This window comes from Phaethon lepturus, unplaced genomic scaffold (assembly GCF_000687285.1).
Source record: "Phaethon lepturus isolate BGI_N335 unplaced genomic scaffold, ASM68728v1 scaffold32535, whole genome shotgun sequence".
NCBI lineage: Eukaryota > Metazoa > Chordata > Aves > Phaethontiformes > Phaethontidae > Phaethon > Phaethon lepturus.
Genome location: NW_010541834.1, coordinates 24,487 through 47,534, shown reverse-complemented (window position 1 = coordinate 47,534; position 23,048 = coordinate 24,487). Strand labels below are relative to the sequence as shown.

The 23,048-nt window shown below is 40.6% G+C and overlaps 1 protein-coding gene across 1 annotated transcript in view; it reads left to right on the top strand.

The window, feature by feature from the left end:
* ARID5B (AT rich interactive domain 5B (MRF1-like)) overlaps window positions 1-23,048 on the top strand; it is a 106,309-nt gene that overhangs the window by 65,649 nt on the left and 17,612 nt on the right. The window contains exons 3-6 of the mRNA XM_010287844.1: window positions 4,798-4,910; window positions 11,295-11,499; window positions 13,849-13,901; window positions 21,550-21,647. Of these exons, the coding sequence (XP_010286146.1) occupies window positions 4,798-4,910; window positions 11,295-11,499; window positions 13,849-13,901; window positions 21,550-21,647 (469 nt within the window). The remainder of the gene's footprint in view (window positions 1-4,797; window positions 4,911-11,294; window positions 11,500-13,848; window positions 13,902-21,549; window positions 21,648-23,048) is intronic.

Here is a 23,048-nt window from a genome sequence, read left to right as displayed (position 1 = left end):
CAGGAGGGGCTGGCTGGGGGCACACCTCCGGCCTCTCTCCTCTCTGGCTCCCCGTCTCCCTCTCTCACTCCACCGGCACAGGCACAAGCTGTTCCGTTTTCTCTTTTCTCCTGCCCAGCCTCCTTGTGTCCCACTCAATCACAAGTTAACATTTCATGGTCTTTCGAGAAATACTGATCCCTCATGTCAAACAGCAAGCAGGAATCTCCTAGTGATTTGGGGTGACTGCCGGTTTCCAGAAAACACCCAGAGACCCTTTCAAACAAGAAAACATTCTGGTCTCTGGACAGAGTCCTATGAATAATTTTCTTTTCCCTGAGAATTCATAACCAAGATGGCAATAAGATGTATTCCAGAATGGGAAGAGTTGTTAAGATACGGTTGTCATTATGGCCTGTGTACACTGTTGATATTCATGACATATCCATTTCGTATTCTTTCACTTAATCAGGAGCATAAGACTTTTTACCACCAAGTAGTAGTCAGTTGACAAACAAAGTCCACACCACATGCATACTAGCTAATAAGCACACCTTTTGTTCTTCATGGTTACAAATGCTTGCGCTTGAATTAGATCTTTGTCCATCTTGGACTCTTGCTTGATTCCTTGTTACAGCCTCAGCATCCTCTGCAGCAGTAGGCAGCATTGCAAGCGGTGGTGGTTGCATTGCAAGGCGAGCCAGGTTGGTGGGCTCTGAGGCACGGGCTTGTTTAAATGACACCAGCTGGATCTCCTGATCAGGGAAACAAGGAACGAACATGCTGATATAAAACTGGCATCCAAGGAGTGCTGAAATGATCTCTCTGAACTCCTGTTGAGGGATAAAGGTAGCAGACACAAAGGTGACATGTATGGGAAAGACAACCAGCCCAAGGTGGGAAGTGTGACTTTGTGCTCCTAACACTCCTGCTCTCCTAACACAAGGAGTGTTAGCTCATACTGTGTGCGTTTTGCAGGTGTCTCTGTTTTACCTGGTCATACCTGAAATGTTTGCCAGAACTCAGCAGGTGAAGTGGCTTTCCCTGCTGGGCTCTAGATTGCTATCACATCTGCAGATTTTGCAGGAAAGATAATTTCTTGTGCGTTGCCATTTTCTAAATGAACTTGCCCCTTTTGATGACTAGCAAACTTGGGATAAGCTGTAATGTCAAGAAGAGGCTCCTTGAGTCATCAAGGCACCAGTGAGTGGGCTTCAAGTGGATGAACGCCCTTTCGCTTCCAGAGGTCTGAACTCGGAGGTTTGGACCATTTGTGTTGTACCGGGTGTAAGTCTTTACTGACAGCCCTTTCATGCTTGCCTGTCTTGAACAGCAGCTCTGCTCTCCCGGGGCATTGTCACCTGCTGATCCCAGGCATGGGGATGTTCTCATTTACATCCCAAACCTCGAGTCTACAGGGCACCTATGCTGTGCTAATATTGATCCTTTGAGTCACAGTTATGTAGAGGCAAGAAAGTTCCCAGGAGCCCACCAAGAGTGCCAGTGGACATTTCAGTAGCTGAGTTTTCCCCTGTTTCAGATACATCAGGAGGGAAAAGAAAAGAAGGGAAGGGGAAAAAAAAACGCAAATTGGCAAAAGCAAACATCAAATACACAGGAAAGAAAGTGTTTAAACTGGAAGTATGTCCTACCTCTCATACTCCTGTTTCAGACATTTATACTAAAGAAGTGACAAATAAATAAAAACTTTTTTCTGTACGTATTTATTGAATTTTTTACTTTAATTTGCTTTGCTTATGTTTTTACCTTCTGGGAATGTACCAGTTATCAGGTCTCACTGCCACAGATGCTTTCAGAAAATGAATTTGAAAACCATATGCACAAACACGTGAAGAAATTGAGTTGTTTCAGATATTCTCAGGTAGTCATGCCAGAAGTCCTCTCCACCAGAAAGCAGAAAAAACCATGGGATATTCACTTAGTTGTCCAGTACATACTGAACACCGATGTCATCAGGAAAACTGACTGGGACTAAGCCACAACATGTTTGTATAATGGCTTTAAAATAATTATGAGTAACAAATTCAAGAAATCTGCAGTGTGCTCATGAATATGTCATAAATGAAAGAAAAAAATGAAAAAAAATTAAAACAAGTATGTAACTTGTAAATTATTCCTTCGGTCCTAGTCATATTTCCTAGCTCAAGAGACCAAAATTGATATAGCTGAAATATAAATAATCTTTCAATAATGCATTTATTTATAATGACTTAGGGAGCAAATGTTAATAATGGCTTTGTTTCAAGTGTGACTGGAACTATTTCACATGTTTTCTTTTACAGAGTAGATACTAGAGGCAAGGGCCTTCTCTCCTGGTACTAATTCCTATTGCTGCTTTCCTGTTAGTAGTGCGGCTGATCTGGAATGGCTTGAAGTGGTTTAAAGTCATACTGTGGCACGTGTGGGACGGTCCTCGTGTGCCGCAGACAGACCTTCCCGGCTGCAGCTCCTGAGCCACGGGGAGAATGCAAATACCCTGTTCATAGCGGGTTTGTGCCAGTTCTGCTGTGGAAGGCTCCAATTCAAACAGTGTTTATATGCAAGCTCAATATACCTGGAATTTAGGAACAAATGCCTTCTTGCTTTTAAAGCTTTTAGCAAAACATTAGGAGTACTTTATAGTGCTATACAACATACAGTGCCAAAACTCAGGATAGCAAGTGTGTTTGGAAAACATTGAGCCTTGAACCAGTTTCTTTCTTTATTAAAAAAAAAGAAAGAAAGAAAAAAGTAATTCACATTGTGTGATCCTAGCTGAACCGCATCTCTCTCTCCAGCTGTTGGCTGGACCCGGGTTGGGGATCCATTCATTCAAAGATTAACGTTTTAACGCATGTGCCAGGGTGTAGTAAATTGAGGGAACATTTCTGTTTTCTTCAGTACCTTTTTAAAGAAGGTGTGAGTGCTGGGACTGACCGTGGTCAAGGATCTGTCCATCCCATCCAGGTCGTGTGCAAAAACCAGTAAGCGTCGGGAAGACATCAAAAGCGGAGGGTTGAGCGGGGTTTATAAATAAGGCAGGGCGGCGTGGCCGGGGCTGGCGGTCTGGCAGCCGGCGCTGGAGTCCTCGGAGCTCATCCTACGCTCCCGCCGAGTCGCTCGTCTCTGTTTATATGAGTAATGGAGCGGCTGGGGGAGGGGATTTGTAAGCACGGAGCAAATACTCTTAGTGTTCATTTTGTGTAAGACTGACATCCACACCAAGTCGAGACTTCCAGCGACGTAGTGTGCAGTCACATGCTGTAGCATTCATGAGTACAGATATAAATCAGGCAGATGTTTGTCGACTGGAATGGGTAATAATTTCTTTCTCTCTTTGTTTGATTTTGCATGTTAGCCTCAGATGACAATTTCAGGATTGCTTTCTGCAGTACTTTTCAATAAGCAGAATGTGCTTCGCTGAAGATAGGTGGAAATATTTCTATAGGGAGATAAACATATATTTATATAAACACAAATATGGACTTACACACATACGAACGTACGTGTGTGTATATATATATGTGTGTGTGTGTGTGTGCCAGTGCTGGGGAAAGAAAAAGGATGTGTCTTTTGGACTTTTGGTTTTAAACCCACAGCTTTTCTTTTTCTTTGAACAGACCAAATATGACACCGTTACTCAAACTATAAAATCAAATTAGCACCCTTTATTGTGTTTGCAAACTAATTAAAATGTAAAATGTCCTGAAACCACTGGCTTACTGTGACAAATGTAAGATTAGAAACAATTAGAAGGCACTCAAGAGGTTTGTGGTGTTTAGATTTCTGACATTGTTCTAATCATCCCTTTAAGTAATTAAAACAATGGTTACCTAGAAATTAAAGGTTTAAAGGAAATTATCTTCTTCGGTGCAGTCATTAGTTAATGATTGTTTATCATTTTAAATGTTGCCATAGTAGTCAGAGGCTGATTTTTAAATCTGAAAACAGGCAGGACACGCAATAATGAGCGAACATCTGCTTAATCTTTTATTTCTATATGTCATCATAATTTATATTTTAATACCACTATTGAAAGATGAGTCTGATATTTTTTATGATGAGCCATATCCCATTCTGTGTATGGCTCAGCACAGTTAGGGTTTAGTCACTGTGTTATTTCAGAGCTGTTTTATCTTAAGAATTGGACAAAACTGAAAGTGATTCATGTTAATTTGTATGTGTGGTATGTAACCCTTATGAAACAATCAATCACTTATTTCAGTACTTGTCAACTTCCAGAACTAGTTGTTAAGGGTTTTTTTGATCCATTTCAGGACTCGGGGGTAATTTTTTAGTTTTTTGGGGTTTTTTTTAACTTTCTTAGAAGAACTTTGACAAGAATGACAGGATATATAAACATTTCTTGGAGCTGTAAGGAATTTCAGTATTTCAGAGCATTTCCAAAACCAGATGTTTCCCGAAGTTGGAAAGAGTAGTTAGTACTCTTACTTGAAGATTAGAAATAATAAATGCAGCAGGCTGATTAATGCAAAATTACCTATTAATATTCTATTTTGTTCTTTTTTGTACCATGGAGAAATATTTGTGCTTTCTCTCCGAGTCCTTCGGAGACAAGTGTTTGACTTTATATTAATTAGTTATGTGAAAGTAGAATAGATTAGCCTTGGGGGATATTCTATAGAAACGTTTAGTGTAATGTAACCCATGGAGGATGGGAATCTCGTAATAAGCATTTACTGTAGACAGATGTGTACATTTCTGTGACTGATTGTAGTGGAATTATTTATTATGCTTTCAGCTGTTAAGAATCCAGTATAAGACAATGTGCTCAAATTGTTCTCCATTAATTTTCAGCGCCGAATCTTAAAGGCAGACCGCGCAAAAAGAAGCCTTGCCCACAGAGAAGAGATTCATTAAATGGCATTAAGGATTCCAACAATAATTCTGAAAGCAAAGCTGTTGCCAAGGTAAATCACTTAATAATACTCTTTTCAGTACACTCTCCTTTTTTAGGTACAGCCCTGCCTTTGTTTCCCAGCATGCTGGTTCAAATTTAGAATGTAACTTATTTTCTTGGCAAGATAAATGTAATTTTTTTCAATAGTTTTATTCTTCACTTTAAATCATGTCTGTGTTCAAAGTTACCAGCAACTGTAATCACCTAACAACCTAATGCTATCAGGTTGTTGGTAACTGGTAGTGCTTAAGCTTTCTTGGCATATAGTGTTAGTTTTCACATTCTGTGACACACAAACATAGTTTGTGACAGTATCTTCGAATTAAAAATAAACCTGGGAGCAGCTCACCCTGTTACAATGTACTTCTAAATATAAGTTTGAAGATAAACAGACTGTGAAACAAGAGCTGCTTCAGTAATGGTTTCTAAGAAGCACACATAAACGACATTACCCCGATGTTAAGATCTTGACTTTTTTTAGATTAGGAAAAAAAAAAGATAAAGGCAGAAATTCAGTATGAAAGCTTCAAAAAAATCTGGGCTCTTTCTTTAATACTTAGTGCTGAGCTGCATGTTCCAGGGTTTGTTGAAGAGTGCATGCTTTTACTGTCTTCTGTATGTGCTGCAGTACTTAGCCCATACTGAAAGCAAAAATTGGTTCATTGATTTGTGTTTATAGACTTAGTCTTTAGATATTTATGCGTTTGTATCTTTTCCTTAAAATATTTTAAAATTGAGTTTCTGTAGTGTAATTTACATCCTATTTTTTATGTTGTCTGTGTGGTTTTAAATAGGAATTTGGTTTTCTCTTTAAAAAAAAAGCAGCACAAATGGCTCCTTTCAAGACTATTTAATTTGAAACTGGAAGATGCAAAGATGGAAAATTACTTAGAACAATACTTGTAGATTTTTATCTGAGGCAGAACTTTGTCACTGTGATACTTTTGAGCTAAACAGGTTTGCATAGACTGAATTTTCAGGCCAACTCCTCCTGAATCCATTGTTTCAATAAATTAGATGGATGTGTATCTGAAAAACGCTTCCATTGTTGTGACCATCTCTTTAGGAAATACAGTGAATCTATAGATCCTTTTACGTTGGTACTGTTGTACGCAGTGAATGTCCTGGGAGATTAGGAGGTTAAAGAGGTCAAGTGGAAGTGTTCTGCTCTCAGTTTCTCATAGGAAGGCAAATTAAATTCCACCTCCTTGTCCTCCCTAGGAGGTTCAGATTGTGCCTTCTGTTGATGACGATGGAAGAGGCTGAAGTTCATGATGAAGCTCTGCCTCTAAGTCACTGTTTCTCTTCTTTTTGTGCCCTATTGTGCTCAGCTGGAGTCGGTACTGTCATATTAGACAGGCATGGTAAAAGGCGAGGGAGCCTGGTGTGTTGAGTTGTGGGGTCCTGCCAGATACTATAGAGTTTGCCTGAATGTTTTTGCTCTGTGGAAGAATGTGAAAAATCTGCAGTGTGAAAATGTCTCAATTTGCCTCAATTCCCCCTTCCCCCCAGCTGTTTTTCATGTTAAAATACTACCAGCAAACTGTGGCATGGACCATGTTGTCAAAGCACCCTGGACGCTAGCACAAGTAGTTCTGCCTCTTCAGCACCTGATATATAGGTATTAGATAATTAAAAACAACAGTAACACTTCATACCGAATTGTTTATCCTCTCTGTTTGTATTGGGGTTCACCTTACTAGTCAAATGTGAGGATTTTTCAGACAAGAAATAATTCCGGCTATTTATCTAGTCATACTGTGTTCATCATTGTGCAGATATTAATAGCACTAATTATCTTGGCCAGCTTAATTTCATTATAAATAATAGGCATGCTCATGATATAATGTTCTTGCATGTAGTCACACTGACTTCACTGTGGCTCTTCACATCAATCTGTCTCAGGGCTGTGGCTATACTTTAAAAAGAGGGACAGTGAATCAGAAACCCTCTACAGCAGACGTATTGCACTTTATACAGACCCTGCCTATGGGTTTCTGGGGAAGGAGGGGAAATGTATTTGGGGAAAGGGGGAATGGAGATCCACCTACTGTTCTCATTGTTTGGAACAGTTGAGATGTTAAGTCATCATCTTAGGCTCTGTGTTGGACTTCACCATTGGTTTCCCTCCTCTTTCCATGCTCCATCTCTGACTAAGACTTGACTGTGTCCATGGAGAGCAGACTTGAACACTGCTAGTATAAATGGGACAAATCCACTCGTGTCATATGCTGAAACATTTTGGCAGCGGTCCTTGCTGTATTCCTGTTCCAGCTAAAATCCCTTTTGACTAGAAGTTGTGCTGCTTTCATCCTCAGATCATGGCATCCAGTGTCCGACAGCAGCTTCATTTCTTGGGTGGTGGGGTGATGGCTGTGATGGAGACGCAGTGGCTGTACAGCTTGGGTCGGGAAATGGCAGAAGTGGCATTCTGAAGACTGTGGGTTTGAGCCTGTCAAGACCAACACAAGCCACATGGTTGTAATGACTTGCTGGATTTCATGATCTCAGCTGCCAATGACTAGAAACCTTTGTACCTTCTTACAACTTAGTTCTCATTAGGCATGTTTACCTTGAACCACCAGCAGATCATTTTGTAGGCTTTTCCTGTTACCTGACACAGAAGAGCATTAGATTGGGTAGGAGCAGCTCCGAGTAAATTGCAGTGTAGGTGGCTTGTTACAAATGGAACAATAGCAGGACAGACAATGTGGTCCTGGACCTGCAGATACTGCCAGGGGTAGTGGGTCTTTGTGTACCACTTCTTGCTTTTGATCTTGCTGGTTACTGCATCCATTTTAGTACCTCCTGGGGAAGATCCCAGGATCAGCTCTCCTGGAGAGGTGTATATCAAGCTCTTCTCTCCAGACACTCCCAGGACTCTGGAGGCTTTTATACTTCACGTGTCATCAGTGCTGGACAGGCTTTTGGGACTTGCAGGCTCCAGCATGAGCCTCATTGTACCTGCTTCATGCTCCCAAAGAGCATTCCCGTTCACAGTGTGCAGAAGTGCACTATAAGGCTTTTTGAAACTGGCTGATCTGACCATTTCGAAGAGCTGAAAGGATTAACTTGTTAAACATGGGAATTGTCCCCAAATGAATCTACTCATTACATCTCCTAGTGCAAATGCTCAAGTAAATCTCTCACTTCATTTGTACAGCAAGATCTGGGAAATCAGTTTAAAAGTTGCCAGGATATGCTTTTCCTCTGGCCACAGGTGGCCTGGCATGCTCTCAGACCTGAAGATTTATTCCAAACGCTTCAGCCATTATCTGTTCGAAACTCTAACGTGCAGGTCTGTAGTGGTCTGTGTTGTGTGTGACCTCTGGCAGTAGAAGACAAATACATGGGTGTATCTATGAGTGTTCACTGGCCATTTGGTCATGGATCATATGTCTCTGATGGAACACACAGTAGGAGGTGATCACATGTTCCCAGAGCCCATCTCAGTACACCCCCAGCTTGTGCATGCTGCAGCACTGTGTTGCCTGTCTGGGATTTAGCCCCCAGTTTCATTTTGGAGGTGTTACTCACACTGAGGCTACCATGAAAGAGCTTTAACTCCTCCTGTGGAAATTGAACTCTCCCTTTATAATGGAGTCGCTCGGGCTTTCTGAGCAGAGCCAAGCAAGACTCCGTATTTGGGACCTTCCTACAGATCTTTGCCCTATAGGAAGATTCAAAATTGTGTTTGGAGACAGAAGGGCAGTTTGTGGCGCCTGGTGCAAATCTGGTATCACTGTCACTAACTTTGATACGTTTATGCTGGATTTACACTGGTGTTACCCAGAATGGCATTTGGCCCTTTTGGTTCTCATTAGTAGTTGGTCACGGCATTCATCCGTATCTCCTGTCAGATGGCAGGAAGGTTCTGGAAGTGAGGCTTGTGCCTCCAACGCCAAGTGGATGAACATTGCAGCCTTCATCAAAGCTTTGTTGAACCTGATACTGCTTGGAGTCTGTCCATTGCATTTTGGCACCTTTGAGTTCCATAGGCGCTTTGACTTTGCTTCTCCGTACACCGGAGAGAAGGAGGTTGTGCGTAACACAGGGATTTCTCACTCCCAGTGGCTTTTCTAATGTTATTTCCTTTTGCCTCCTTGGGAGTAACATCCCTTGCCATTAGTTTGCTTGCATAACAGTGAGCTTTGATTTCATTTAGCATTCATGCCCAGGCTGTATTTGCAAACATAGTTCTGAATTGTCCAGTTTGAAAAAGAAAATCCATTAAAAAGATTGATTGACTTTACCTAGCAAGTGGGTGACAAAACTGAAAAATTGTTCCCAGGTCCAAATTCAGTTTGCATAAAATTGCAGGTCAAATTAAAAATCCTAAATTTATTGAAATCCTGGGTTCATATTGGGAGTGCTAACCTAGTCTTTAGTATAGCATTGAAAACTATGACAGTGTAATCTAAACTTTATAGGGGGGAGCTGTTAAATAATTTTGTGAGGAGCCAAAGTAAAAAAGTCAAGGGATTACAGCTCTGAACTGAAAAGTGGATGAGGAAATCCAAAATTCATTTAATAGGAAAAAAATCCCATTAGCTCCGTTGAGTTTTGGCTGAAACCCAGGATCTTTACAGAAGTTTAATCAACGAGCATATCTGTTACTAAAAGGAAAAGCGTGGTGTCTGGTGCCATAGGAAGACAGTATCTCTTTGAACCATGCAACCAGAGAGTATTCAGCAGTGCAGCAGACATACTTCAGCAGTAACTGATCAAGAAAAATCCCATAGGAAGTCCATTTCCCAGTCCCTGGTGTGTTGCCTGGGAGGAGCGAGCCTGTACTCTGCAGTGTCCAACAGGGAGGTTTTTCAGCAGCATCAATTACCTTCGAAAACTGAGGCCACTTCTCCCCTCTGGTTAGGAGCTAGTGTTGCTTTGACCAACATCTGTAGAAAACTATGGAGGCAGCTAGTCTTAAGTCAGTGCTTTCTGCAAAGTTAACACCCTGGAGGAGTATAAAAGAAAAGATTTTGCTTTCCCTGAGCCTGAACACAAGGTAGCTTTATTGAGATAAAATAAGTGTATCATAGTCTTTCCAGTGATACGTTTGTTGTTTGCTTACAAGCAGTTAGGTAATGCTCTTCATACCACTTACTTCCAAAATGTCAGCAAGTACCCAGAAAGCACCTGGTTTAGAAGTGGGAAGAGCGAAGGAGAGTCAATGACTGACTTGACCAAGAGATCCTGCCTTGCTGTTCAGTGAGATACCCTGCTCTCTTCTGCTGTCCTCCTAAAATAACAAACACTGGCAGTTACAGTCTCCCTGCTCCCTCTGGGAGCACAAAGGATGTGTCTTCCATCGGATGCAGAACTGCCAGAAGGCTCCTCACAGCACTCAAAAGCATTGAAGGGACAGTGCAAATCCAAAATACATGTAACCATCTACACTACCTTGTATTAGAGGACTTCCAGTATTTCACTGGAAATGTATCCATCCTGTCTTGGTCATGGAGAGGTTTTAAACATCAGTTTAAAGAGCAAGGTTCTGGTTTTTTGTATACATAAATTATGGGAAATGCTCAAGTTGTAATTTGCTTCATTCAATGAGAGGATTATCTTCAGGAGGACTGCAGTTTTAAGCTGATCTCACTGCATATTTTTCCCCATGTTTGAATACTGCTGAGAGGTGAAGTGGTTCCAATTTGTTGACTTCCTGACTGGCACATGTCTGCCGGGGAGGCTAGTGGGAGACCTGGAGCTCTGGGACTTGTGTGCATTGGGGCTGCTGGTGCCTACCAGGAAAGGATCCGGCTACCAGCCTCCTCCTTCTGCTGAATACTTAGAGCTGTGCTTAAGTTTAAGCAGATGCTCAAACCCACTTGACTTAAGTCCATGCTACAGCAGAACCTCCACTTGTGTGTGCTGAGAGCTCTGCTGAGAGCTCTGCCTGGGTAAGGCTTGCAAAGGTTTGCATCTATTTTGGTGGGCCGAAGGAGAGAAAAATGTGTCGTTTCAGAGATGGCTGCTGAGCGCTCCTGGAAGGGGCTGAGCACCCTCAGCTCCAAGGGTTGTCTACAGGAGTTGACAATGTTCAGTGTCAATCCTGGAACAAAGGTTATTATTAGACTTGCTAATGGCAAGTGTATGTGAGAGATGGGAGCTGTCTGTGACATAGCAATGTATAGTCATAAAAATGCAGATCTGGAGAGCATTACCAATGGGTTATAATGATTTAAAGATGTGGCTATTTAAAAATGTTGTGACTAAGATTCAGAACAAGACATTTAGCTCTATAAATAGCTTCCTTTGTTTCCCCTCAAACACAGTTACATGGTTTGGCCTTCATTTTTTCAACAATCCATTCTGCTAGGAGAGGGTATTTATACCTCAAGTGAAAATTAAAGGTTACCCAGATCTGATATGACATCTTTTCTTTTCCCAGGTAAAATGTGAGGCTAAGTCAGCTTTGCCCAAACCCAAGAGTAACAACAGCAACTGTAAAAAAGGCTCAAGTGAGGATAAATCAAAGATTGCCGTAGGTGAAGAATGCAGAGCTGATGAGCAGGCTTTCCTTGTGGCTCTTTATAAATATATGAAAGAAAGGAAAACACCAATTGAACGAATACCCTATTTAGGTTTTAAGCAGAGTAAGTATCCTTTTTCTCACTTTCTTGTTGACGTTTTAGAGTCGTTTGGCTTCTCTGGAGAAAGCATTTGCACACAAAGCCTATTTTAAAGCTTTATGGATGGGGGGACCGTGTTTATCTCTACACATTTTCCAGTCCAGGCATTTAACTGTCTTATGCCTAGATTTGCATCTCTTCCTTCTGGGGTAGTTGCTGCCGGATATTTATAGGTTTAAATCCACTGATTATGACTAGAAATAGGCATGTTGAAAACTCTCTAGTTTTCTGTTTTGTAAATCTGCAGCATCTGTAATGCCTTTCTTCTGAGTTAATAATATGACGTATCTTTATTGTGCCCAGATGTTCTTTATGAAAGGACAAATATTAAAGGAAGACATTTAAAGGTGGTCAAGAAAGGCACAAAAGGGATCATATTTTTAAGCCCCAAAATGTGTTTATAGTTAATAAACTACTGACTTCGGAGAATATAAAACCAGACTGTATCTAATACAGAATGCAATGTTTAGAATTGCTTTGGCATGTACAGTTTGTAGTGCCACAATTTGTAAAGCACTTGTAGGTGGAGATGGTACAGTTGTAACTAAATTTTACACAAATATTGCAGCACAACGTAGGTCTTTTGGAGTTTCCAATAAAACCCGTAAATGAGGGTATTTTTCCTCCTTATCTATAGATTGAATGATACTTTATTTCCTTAAAGGGAGAACTCCATGGATTGAAATGTTATTTACTCTAATTTATCTCCCAGATTAAAACCATGTGTTATTTTGATGAAGAATGTCAAACCTGTATGTTTTACATAACAATTTACATACCTAATAGCAATTGGCGCTGATTGCAACAGGCCTCCAGCAGCCATTATAAACTTATATAACTCCGAATGATTACAGTGTTTGTCTGAAAACTGGCTGCTTGAAATGGAAGTAAAATTAATGTACTATGAACAGCTTCGTTGCATTATGCATTGATTCAGATTAAATCAAGGCCTAAGCGAAGCTCTTGATAGCATTGAAACAGTACAAGGTTCAATGAGGCTTTCAGAACATTTTGTGTTGAAGAGAGAAATTTTTTTTCCCCCATTTCATTCTGCACTCCCTCAAGCATGGGGACAGGGTGGACTTCAAAGACAAGCTAAAGCAGTATTTCTAAAATTCCCCACCAGGGGTAAGGCTCTCTGCTAACATTTAGCTGAAATACGCAGAAAGTTGCCTGACGTTCATTATGAATTAGGGGCCTGATCCGGCAAATACTTAAATGCCAAAAGTACATATGCTGAGAAGAGCAGAAATGTTTGCAGGACAGGGCTCTCTATTTGTCCAGCAAGACTTGTGCAAACATTGCCAATATAAATAGGGTAGTGGGAAGAAGCAGTATATACATGACAATAGAGCATTCCCCACGGAGGAAGAGATCCTGTCCTCCATGATCTGCAGTGTTATCGCCGAGTCTGGCGTCTGGCCTGAAGTGTTTGTAGTATGTCTATGGGGAATCACTGTTTGTTGGTGGAATAGTGCATGCACCTTTCACAGAGCTGTGACATCCATTTTTCTTCTAGCAATCAAAATAAGATAAAATAAATATTAAAACAATAAAAAAATTAACTGAGACACCAGCAGCAAGCAGTGGCCCCATGGGACAGTCGGCCGGGATGAAAAGCACGTGAGAGGGGAGGAGTTCTGCGGGAAGTAACAAGCATCTCCCAACACATCTTTTGAAGGAGTTGCCTCTGTTCCTCCCAACCCGCAGCTGTGGGCAAGGCACAGCCACCCACACCATAATTATTATGGTAATTCTCATTTGTGCTCCCCCTGGGTTCATTCGCACAAGACCTGTTAGAACACAGCTTATTGTTTATTGATTATGGAGGCTATTATCTGAGCTGCAGTAAATATTGGATATTGTTGTTTAATCAATAGGCTTTCTCTGTGAACCAGTGTGTGGCTCACGCTTACTTGCTAATGAAATCAGTATTAAACAAATTAAAAGCAACATTCTTCCCAATGAGTAATTTTTATTATCAAAGTTATGGAAACATGCTACAGTCATTATACTGTGCCTCTTATCAGCAAAGTCAAATGAGCCCATTACCTTTGTCTCAGTCTATTTTTCCACTCCTGTTAAGGAATCTAAATGTGTTCTCTTATATGTAATTAAAAATATATATAGTACGAGCTAATATTTACTCTTCAGATTATGTAAATACCTCTTAGGATAATATTTCACAGGAGCTTTTTCAGCTGTGAGCTATTTTTCTCTATTTTTCTTTTTTTAAAACTGTTTAATTTACATTTCTTTGATATATGTTGGTTAATGCAATGCTTATCTAAATACTTATTGTCCCTCTAACAGTTAACCTTTGGACTATGTTTCAAGCTGCTCAAAAACTGGGAGGATATGAAACAGTAAGTGTTTAAGTAACTTAAATGAAATAATTGTGCAATCTAACTTTTCCCTGTTAAAAAAAAAATGTAAAAGCAAACAATCATTTGCTGCATTTTAGGCTAGCTGTACACATCGTGGGTTTATTGGACCGTTTTTGGAAACGGTCCCAATTAGTTCCAGGTTTGGCAAAATTGTAAACTTGTCGTAAAAACTACAAGTGGAAAACATATGTAACTCTTCCCTGTCAAGGAAATTAGTTGGGTCTGTAATTTTTTCCCATGTTGAGAAAGGGCTATTATTGTACAACAAGCCAAGATTGCATAAAAGAAATTTCACTTGGCAACATCCCTGACATCTGTTCATGTCTAATATGGGAAATGTATTAAAGGCTTTCAAAAGTAATCAGCATTGTCCATTAAGGAATAGTATGCTGCAGTATCTTCTCTTATTCCAAGTGTAAAAGATCTTTATTAGACAAGGGTCAGGACCACGTAAACAGGAAGTTATCAAAGTAATTCAGAAAAGTCTCTGACACTTTTTATCAGCTAACCATATCTGACAAGAGCAGTTTATTTTTAGCTCACAGGAAAATTTGATGGCCATGGATTTTACAGCATGTATTTTGAACCAATAAAATATTAGAGCAACAAACTTAGATTAAAATCTTGAAATGAGAAGAAAGAGCTGCATTAATATGGCACATCGAGATGACATCTGTAATAAAAACCAATTGACATAGGAAGATGTCGTCATTGGAAATATTTTTTTTGCACACAATGATCAGATTAAGTTGTTCAGTTCCTGCCGCAGTTGGATGAAAGAAATTATTTTTGCTTTGTTTACGAAGTAATCTGGGACATATCTGTGCTGTAGAAAAATGACAAGAAGAAATGCACTATCAAGAAACTGAAAGTCGTTTGAACCAAAATACAAAACTCACTGTTTTCCTTCCATGCAATAAAGCATATTGTTCTGTAAATCACAGCCCGGGTATTTAGCATGGGTGTGGCTGGGATTTTGTGAAACATGAAATCTAACATTTCAACAAAAATATATGCTTGATTTGGCTTTGACTGTTCCTATATCTTGAATTAATCAGCACATACCATGCTTAGGTACAGGGGTGTGCATAGGTGTACTCATGGGTGTATATGAATGAGTAGCTACCATAGATAGATTGTTGCAGCAGCTATGAGCCAACAGTATTTGCTGTGAGTTGTAAAGTGCAATGAAAATGAAGGCTAAAACCTTGAACTTGATCCAGAGCACAAGGGAAGGCTGGGAAGGAGATTAAAAGGAAAGTGGCATGTTCAGAGTGCTCAGGCAGGTGGGTGATTTTCACAGCAATGTTTCAGACCTTCTTGAAGGGACAGAGGATAGAAGCAGGGATGCCAACGTGGTGTCTTGCTGGAGAGAGCTGAGTTTTAGTGCCAGAATGAGAGTGGGGGGATGGATTTAGAGATGCTAGAGAAGGTGAACCTCTGTGCCTGGGGCAGAGCAGGAATAGGATGTTGAGTTGTGAACACAAGACCAGAGAACCAGGTCTACCAGCAGCAGCAGAAGCATGAGAGGAGCAGAGGGGAGGGATCACACATGTGAGAATGTCATCTGGAGTAGCATCAGCCCACCCTTGTCTCAAAGCTCCTGTCCTTTTCTCAGTGACAGATATTCTCTGTTGTTTAGGGGCTTTTGTCACCTTTGATGAAAATGTACCAGTGGTGGTTGTTCTTCACAGAGAAGAAACAAAGCAATTGCTTGCTGGTCAGTAAATGGCAAGGCAGGCATAGCTCACACCCTCACCTCCCAGGTGAGCCCAGCTTTGGTGTGAGAATGACTCTGCCTCAAAAATCCTGTTTTTACAATGTGAGTGGCTTCTGTGCTCCCTCTGCAGAAGAACTGAAGTTGGGACGACCATAGCAATGCAATTTAAGTTGTACATGGAGCGTGAGGTTTCCTGACCTCATTCTCTTCTGTTAACAGTGTCATCCTCAATATGGATCTGCCTTTGCTTTATATTCCGTGAATGCTAAACCAATAGCTTGTTCTAATACTTTGACCTGTGCACACCCTGGGTTTTATTATTTTATGGGCAGTTGATACTCATTGAGTTTGCCAAGCTGCATTTGTTTGTATGTATTTTATCATGGTGAGCATTGCTGAGAGGCTTTTGTGTTTGATTCATGTTTCATTTTTAAGCAAGGCAGTGGATGACTGGGGTGACATGGACCTCAATATCAGTTCCAGAATCTCAGGCAGGTCTGCTTAGATGTAGAAATTTTGAGTGAGTGAGTAATGACCAGAATCCACCCCTCACACACATAGTGCCAATATCCAATGATGATAAGTCATGTGCAGAGCAAAGGCTTTCTCGAACCTACCCTGATTAATGCACATTAATCTATATGGACCCTTCCATCTGACTTGAATGAATAATTTGTCTGTTATAAAGGCTTCATCATCTTTAACTTGTTTTAAAATTCCACAAGTTTCCGGTTTGTGCACTGAGATAGAAATGGGTTTTTTCTCTTGGAAATACTGTAAAGAAAAGAATATTGAAAAGTAGGTATTTGGCTTCAGCGTGTGACAGGCATTTTATGAACAGGAAACAAATAAAGAATTGGTTAAAATGACATATGGGAACTTAAGGTGGCCAGGTGACTAGTTTTTTACTAGTAAGTGTAGAAACTTCCCAGTTAAAGCAGTTGCAAACTTTACATCCCTGTGTTTGGCAGAATAATGATAGTCAGCCCATTTTCAATTTCATCCCCTGCCCTGTCCATCTTGCCCATGTATAGGTGCTGCGATGCGGCTTTAAAAACATCTTTGAGAAACAAGCAGAGATTATGTACAGTGTTTTCCAGCTTCTGCCCAGGTTCACAGAACAGTGCAAGACCTCCGAGTCCAGTCAGTTAAGGATCTAAAAGTGAACGAAAACAGCCAGGGACTGGATTTGAGATGCAGAGAACAACTTTCTTAGCCATCTGTCTGACTTCCCTTTATTGTCATGAATCAGGGGCTGGGATGGATCCAGTGAGACTTGACAGAGAGTATTACCTGTACATACCAGATATACATACGGGATATCTAGTAGTGTCAAGTCATGATTGTGTGTCATATGTCATATTTAAGGGTACTCCAGTTAGAGTACTTGTGAGGGTCATTTCTCATGTGTCCGTTATCTGTTTGATTACTAATTCTTAGTTAATTGTCAACTATAACTGTGTAATACCACACTCCCATGTACTTCTTGTTGGACATAATACAGGCTTAATAAAAATAGCAACCCATACAAATTGGTTTAAGTCCTTAACAGATGAAGCTGTCTCTTTGGAATTGGTGGGATCATGTTTCTCTTAAACAAAGATACATGAAATGAGCATCTTTGTTACTAATAATAGGACTATAGCAGACCTTCACAGTATGAATTATTTAAAATGTCTCCAAATCCCTGGATGAAATACAAAACAATGTCACATTCTAGGGGGCTCAGCTGCAGTGGCATTTAACAGCCATTGCCTGGAATTTTCTCAGTCACCCTAAGTCAAGTGAGTCAAAGGTGCAGATGTTCATAGAAGGGAAACTTCCAGGACTTACCTGAAGAGTTGTCCTTGGCAAGTCATGAAGTGGGACTTTTCCTTTTGAGCCAACACAAAAGGAGTGCCTTGGCATGTTTGCAGAAGGCTGTGGTGCTGAATGGACTTGACTTGGAGATGTCTTTGAAAGATAAAGGGTAAAAAGAAAATTAGGTGGAGCTTAACCTTCAGTGTAGCAGCTTAAATTTTGATGAAGGTCAGTTGGATCCCATTTAGCTGCTGCCTCCTGGAAGCAACAATAAAGTGCTTTAGTTTTTAAAAAATAATGATTGACACATGTAGCAGTCCTGTGTCTGGGTGGGCCCAAAGAAACTGATATACCAGTGGAATGCAAAGCTACCTGGTGGTTTCTGTTTCATACAAGAGCTTATAGCCAGAGCTCTGTTTTGAAGAGCGTTGTTGAACATCACATACCATGACCAGAAAATCCCCCATTAGATTTGCATCAGGAAATAAGCAAGAAGCCTTTTCATGAGGAAGGGAGCTGGGAGCTGGGATTACAGTGCAGAAGACCTTAAGATTTCTCAAAGCAGAAGACACCATTAAAAGCATGTATATAAACAGTCCTCTACTTCAGTAGATAAGATCATTGCTTGTATTTGGTTGTTCTTGAGTACCAGTCACTGCCTAGTACTGTGCTTAGAGGAACCAGATCAGATCTGCTCTCATGTCCCTGGGCAGACCAGTCTCTTGCTTAACTCCAAATTCTGCTGATTGGGAAAGATGTCACAGATGTTTTCAAAACTCCTGGCTTCCAGCAGGCCCAGATCCACGACTGTGAAGCTATAGGTTGCAGCAAATTGTGGGAGGGGTCTGCAAACCAGAAGACTACTTTAAAACTAAAGCCAGCCTCGGAATGGGAAGCTGTCAGAGATGAGACTGGCCTGTACAACTGCCTTGATTAATGGGTGAGCCTGGAGCATCCTGCACTTTTAGAAATGTGACAGGCACTGGGAGGAGTGTGTACACTGGTAGGAATAGGGAAAAACAAATTGGAGAACTAAAGCAGCAAAGGTTCTTCATTCTCTGTATGTTTTCTACTGGAGTGAGTCAACTTACGTCAGGGAACTGAAGCTGAATTAATCAAAAGTGTGAAATGAAAGTACTCGGGACATTTCTTAAAGCTTTTGCAGGGTCTTACTTGTCTTACACCACTATAGGTCCATGCCCTTAAAAAAACCCAACACTTTGCTTCTGAATGTTTATGGGAAATTCCCTGCCCAGGCAGCTAAAGTATTTTATCATTTTCATACCTTTTGTTATCTATCTGCCTGTTTTTTCCTCATGTGCATGTAATGAACCAGGAGCGCATATGGGCCCTTTCAGAGTTAAAACCACTGCGTAAAAGCAGCTAAGACAGACATTTTTGGTAGGAACAGCAACCATAACCAAAGCATTGCCAAGCAGTGCCCTTTCCTGCCTTCTGAGGAAGTTCATGATCACTGAGGTACCTGTATGAGAGAAGAAAGCAGCCCTCAATTTGGATGTGGCCAGCATGAGCATCCAGCTTGAGCAGCGCTGCCCTGCATGACAACTGTGAAGTTTCCACAGTGCAGCATTTTGTTCAGATTGTTTAAGGATGTGATTTATCAGTTGCTTTAGTCCTTAGAAGTTTATTAAGCATAACAACTGAACTTTCCAGAACAGGGGAAAACTCGACCCCAGGCTTTGTTAGAATAACAATTGTTTCAGTGAATGTCAAATTTAAACTGAGCTCTTTACGTGGGAGGGCACAACTCTGCTAATTGCCAAGGAGTTCTGGACAGTTACAGAGGCAGAATTGGATAAAGCTGGGCAAATGTTTGTGTAAATACTATTATTCTAAACAGCCTAGAGGAGAGAGACACCAAGAAAGATTTCAGAGGGATTCCCTTTTCCCCTCAAAGATGGTTGTGTTTACTGATGTTCCAGCTTGCATATCAACTCTTGAGTTAGCTTCTAGTTAATGAGACTGGGGCTCTAAGGTTACCGTTTTCCTTTTGAAAATAGAGACCATGCTTCTTAGTCACATGGGGATGTTTAAAAAGGGGACTTGCAGTAGTCCTCTTGCTGACTAATCCTTTGCTTTCATTTATAGCTTCTGCACAGCATCACTGTACTTAGCCAAAGCATCAGGTCCTGGCCCACAGCCTTCCAAGCCAGCCAGGCTCTACTTGCCAGAGGGCCAGAACACAAGACTCCAGATTGGTTTTTTGCATCTTTGTTCCCTTTGTCTGTGAGGCTGCCAGAGACTTGATTTAATATAAAGCCACTTGCAGCAGTCCTCAGGGGTCTGTGATTTTTGGGAGCTACCAGAAGGCAAGGGTTGTCTGGCCACGCCTCTGTCCTTTGCCTGTCCCAAGGACCAGTGGAATAGGTGTGGGAGGCAGGACTAGAGGTAGTTCCCCATCCAGGCATTCCTCCACAGCAGGTTACTTGGTCCAACTCTTTTTTGACCTTTCAGGTTGCAGAAGGAGCATCCATTCATATTCTCAGAAGGTGATGTTCTTTATGGCTCATTAGGGCTCCAGTTCTTCAAGCCCTCTAGTAATAATAATAGGTAGAAGTGTGGGTAGCCTGGAGAAGACAGCATAAGAACTTAAATAAAATAGTCTTAAAATGAACCTTTCCTCAGATGAATGTTTTATTTTTACTGAAATAATTCATTTGTGCACCATTTTATCCTTGAATTACAATCTCTCTCTTGTGCCACTGGTCTTTGGGTTGGTTACGGAAGACAGAAAATAAAATTAGTAAATGCAGTCAGTCCATTTTGCTTTAAAAGAGTTTTAAAATAAGATACTCTCTTTTTTTTTTGTTCAAGTATCTATAGGTGCAAACTATGTACAGGTACTAAAAGTCAGTTGGAGGTGCTAGTGTTTTCTAAGAAGAACTGTACAAACAATAAACTTGAAGAAATTGTAACATTATCAAATTATAAGTCTCCAGCCATGCTTTTGGTTTCAGAGAATAATTTCTGTAAAGGAAGGATTTTCCTTTTATATTGTGTGAAAAAGAAACACCTCTTACCCTGTAATATTTAATGACGGTAGCGATCTCCTCAGTTTAGATTAAAATTACAGGCCTCAGATAGCAAGTTGTAATATTTGTTTTCTTCTGATTGCTGCCTTTAGCTCCTCAGTAAACGCCATTGACTGCTCTGTGGGTAACTCCAAAGAAGCCTCTGGGGCTGAATATATTAAAATCCACAGCATTCCACAGAAAATGACAAAATTCTCCCCAAATTGCCCCTACAATTTTCCACTGGCCTTCTTTATGAGCTGCAGGCAAAGGAGGGTGATCTGTTGTGCTTGTCCAATTCCTGTTTTTCTTCCTGTTTTAAATATAGCGGGATATATAAAATAATGATGTGGTATTCAGGAACAATTCTTTTGCCAGGTCTTCCATCTGTTATTCTGTATAATCCTAATTTCTGTACAAAAAAAACCAGGACCATGGTATGCAACTCAATATGTTACAAGATGTTTATTTTCATCAGCATGGTCCAATAAAGTACATAGCTCAAATATTAACACTGAAGTATATTAAGATTTCATTACTATTTGATCTATATATTTTACTGACATAAATGGATAAAAATAAACAGCTTGTAACATATAGAGTTACGGACTATGCTTTTGTGGATTTACAGAATTCTGTGGTGGATTTGGGTTTTGCAGCAGATTTATTTTCTCTAATTCGGTTAAAATAACAATGTAATCATTATTTGTGCTGAGTATGGTTTGAGCTACATTTTCATAATTCACCGTGGGATTTGTCTGCATAACTTCTGATGGTTAATGACCCTATATTGATTGAGATTCTCTTTTGTGAGGCTGTATTGCTTGTGACTTGATAATGAATCAGTCAAATCACTCCACTTCAGAGAGAAAGAAAATAGACATAGTGTTAACTTACCAAAAAAAAAAAAAAGACACCCAAAGCCCTGTGCCCTCTATGTATTCTGTAGGGGCTTTTATAGTGCTTGTAGTACATGCTGTTCTGAAAGTGTCACACATGCATTTGTTGTTGTGAACTCAAACGCTGTAGAATCTGTAAAGATGCAAGATTAAATTTTCCATTGCCATTTTTACAGATAACAGCCCGTCGACAATGGAAACATATTTATGATGAATTAGGTGGTAACCCTGGAAGCACAAGTGCTGCTACATGTACTCGCAGACATTATGAAAGGTAAGATAACAAATCTGAAATGCTTATTTAATAATGAAAAAAATAATTTGGAGAGCCTTCAAAGCATTTTATAAAGAATTAGAGAGAGAGAGAGAGAGAGAGAGAGAGAGAGAGAGAGAGAGAGAGAGAGAGAGAGAGAGAGAGAGAGAGAGAGAGAGACTTCTTAAAGATACAGTAAATATTCCCCCAACAGTTAGTCAGATAATCCATTGTAATTTAAACCAGAGTGTGTGACTCCAGTGACTAAATAAATAAAACAAGGATCTTATTTTTTATTGGTACATATCTTAATTTTTACAACAGCTTTCCAGTTAAAGAAGCTGAAAAATTGAGCAAAACATACTCAAGGAAAAATAAGAAATGACAGCTAATTGATGCAAACACTTGTCTTCTGTCGTTTTTTAGGAATACCAATTAAGCAAATTGTGGTTGTGATCAAATAATGGGGTGGCCCACAATGCCGGGTGCTGTTAATGTTGTAGGTCATGCAGAGCGTTGCATTCCTCTTCTTCATTGCATTCCTTCCCTCCTCCCTGCCTGCGAGCTGCTGCCAAACACTCTTTCTCTGCAGCCATTGTTGCTGGTCAGAACTGTTGATTTCTTATTCTTCCCATGTAGATAATAACTTCCAGGGCTTGTGAAGCCAGCACGCATTGAATAAAATACTGGAGCTGGAATGCTGTTTTGGTTTGGTATGGTTTTTAGAAGCAACTCTCTTTTTTTCCTTTTTTCCCTTTCTTTTTTTTCTTTTTTTTTTTTTCCCTTAGACAAGCAAATGTTAATAAAAGCTCTGCAATTTCAGGCTCAGATAAGGAAAGTCCAATCTCTTTTTCCTGGGCATAAACAAGTTACTTTGCTGGGGTCAGAAAGGGATTGTACTTGCCTGTGCACAAGGCGGCACAGCAGAGCTGTGCTCAGTGGGCAGTTTTTCACCCTCTTTTAGTGCCTTACGTGTTGGCCACTCCAAGGGAGACTCTGCCCTCCTCATGGAGGGGGAGGTTGATCACCCTCATTTACAGAGGACACCTCCGACATAAGGACTTGGGTGCACAAAGAAGTTGCATGGAATGCCACTATAAAAGTTAGAATTAGAAGCTTTTTGGAGATCGAGCCAAGCAGCAGGGCAAATTGAGTGAGTTGCTGTGCATGTCAGATGGGGCTTTTCCCTGCCTTTTGCATTGTGGACAAATGTCATAGATTGTTTTCATTGACTCATCAGATTGCGGGTATTCGGCTCTTCCCCTCCATCATTACAGCCCCAAGAGGCTCAGGGCTTCCTCTTGCACCCAAGCCAGCTGATGGGTTTCAGACTGGCAGTCTGAGTCTTCCCTCACCAGATGTGCTTTGTAGGATGTTGTTTATTTGACAGAGGAGACCCAGGCACGCATGAGAGTTAGGTCT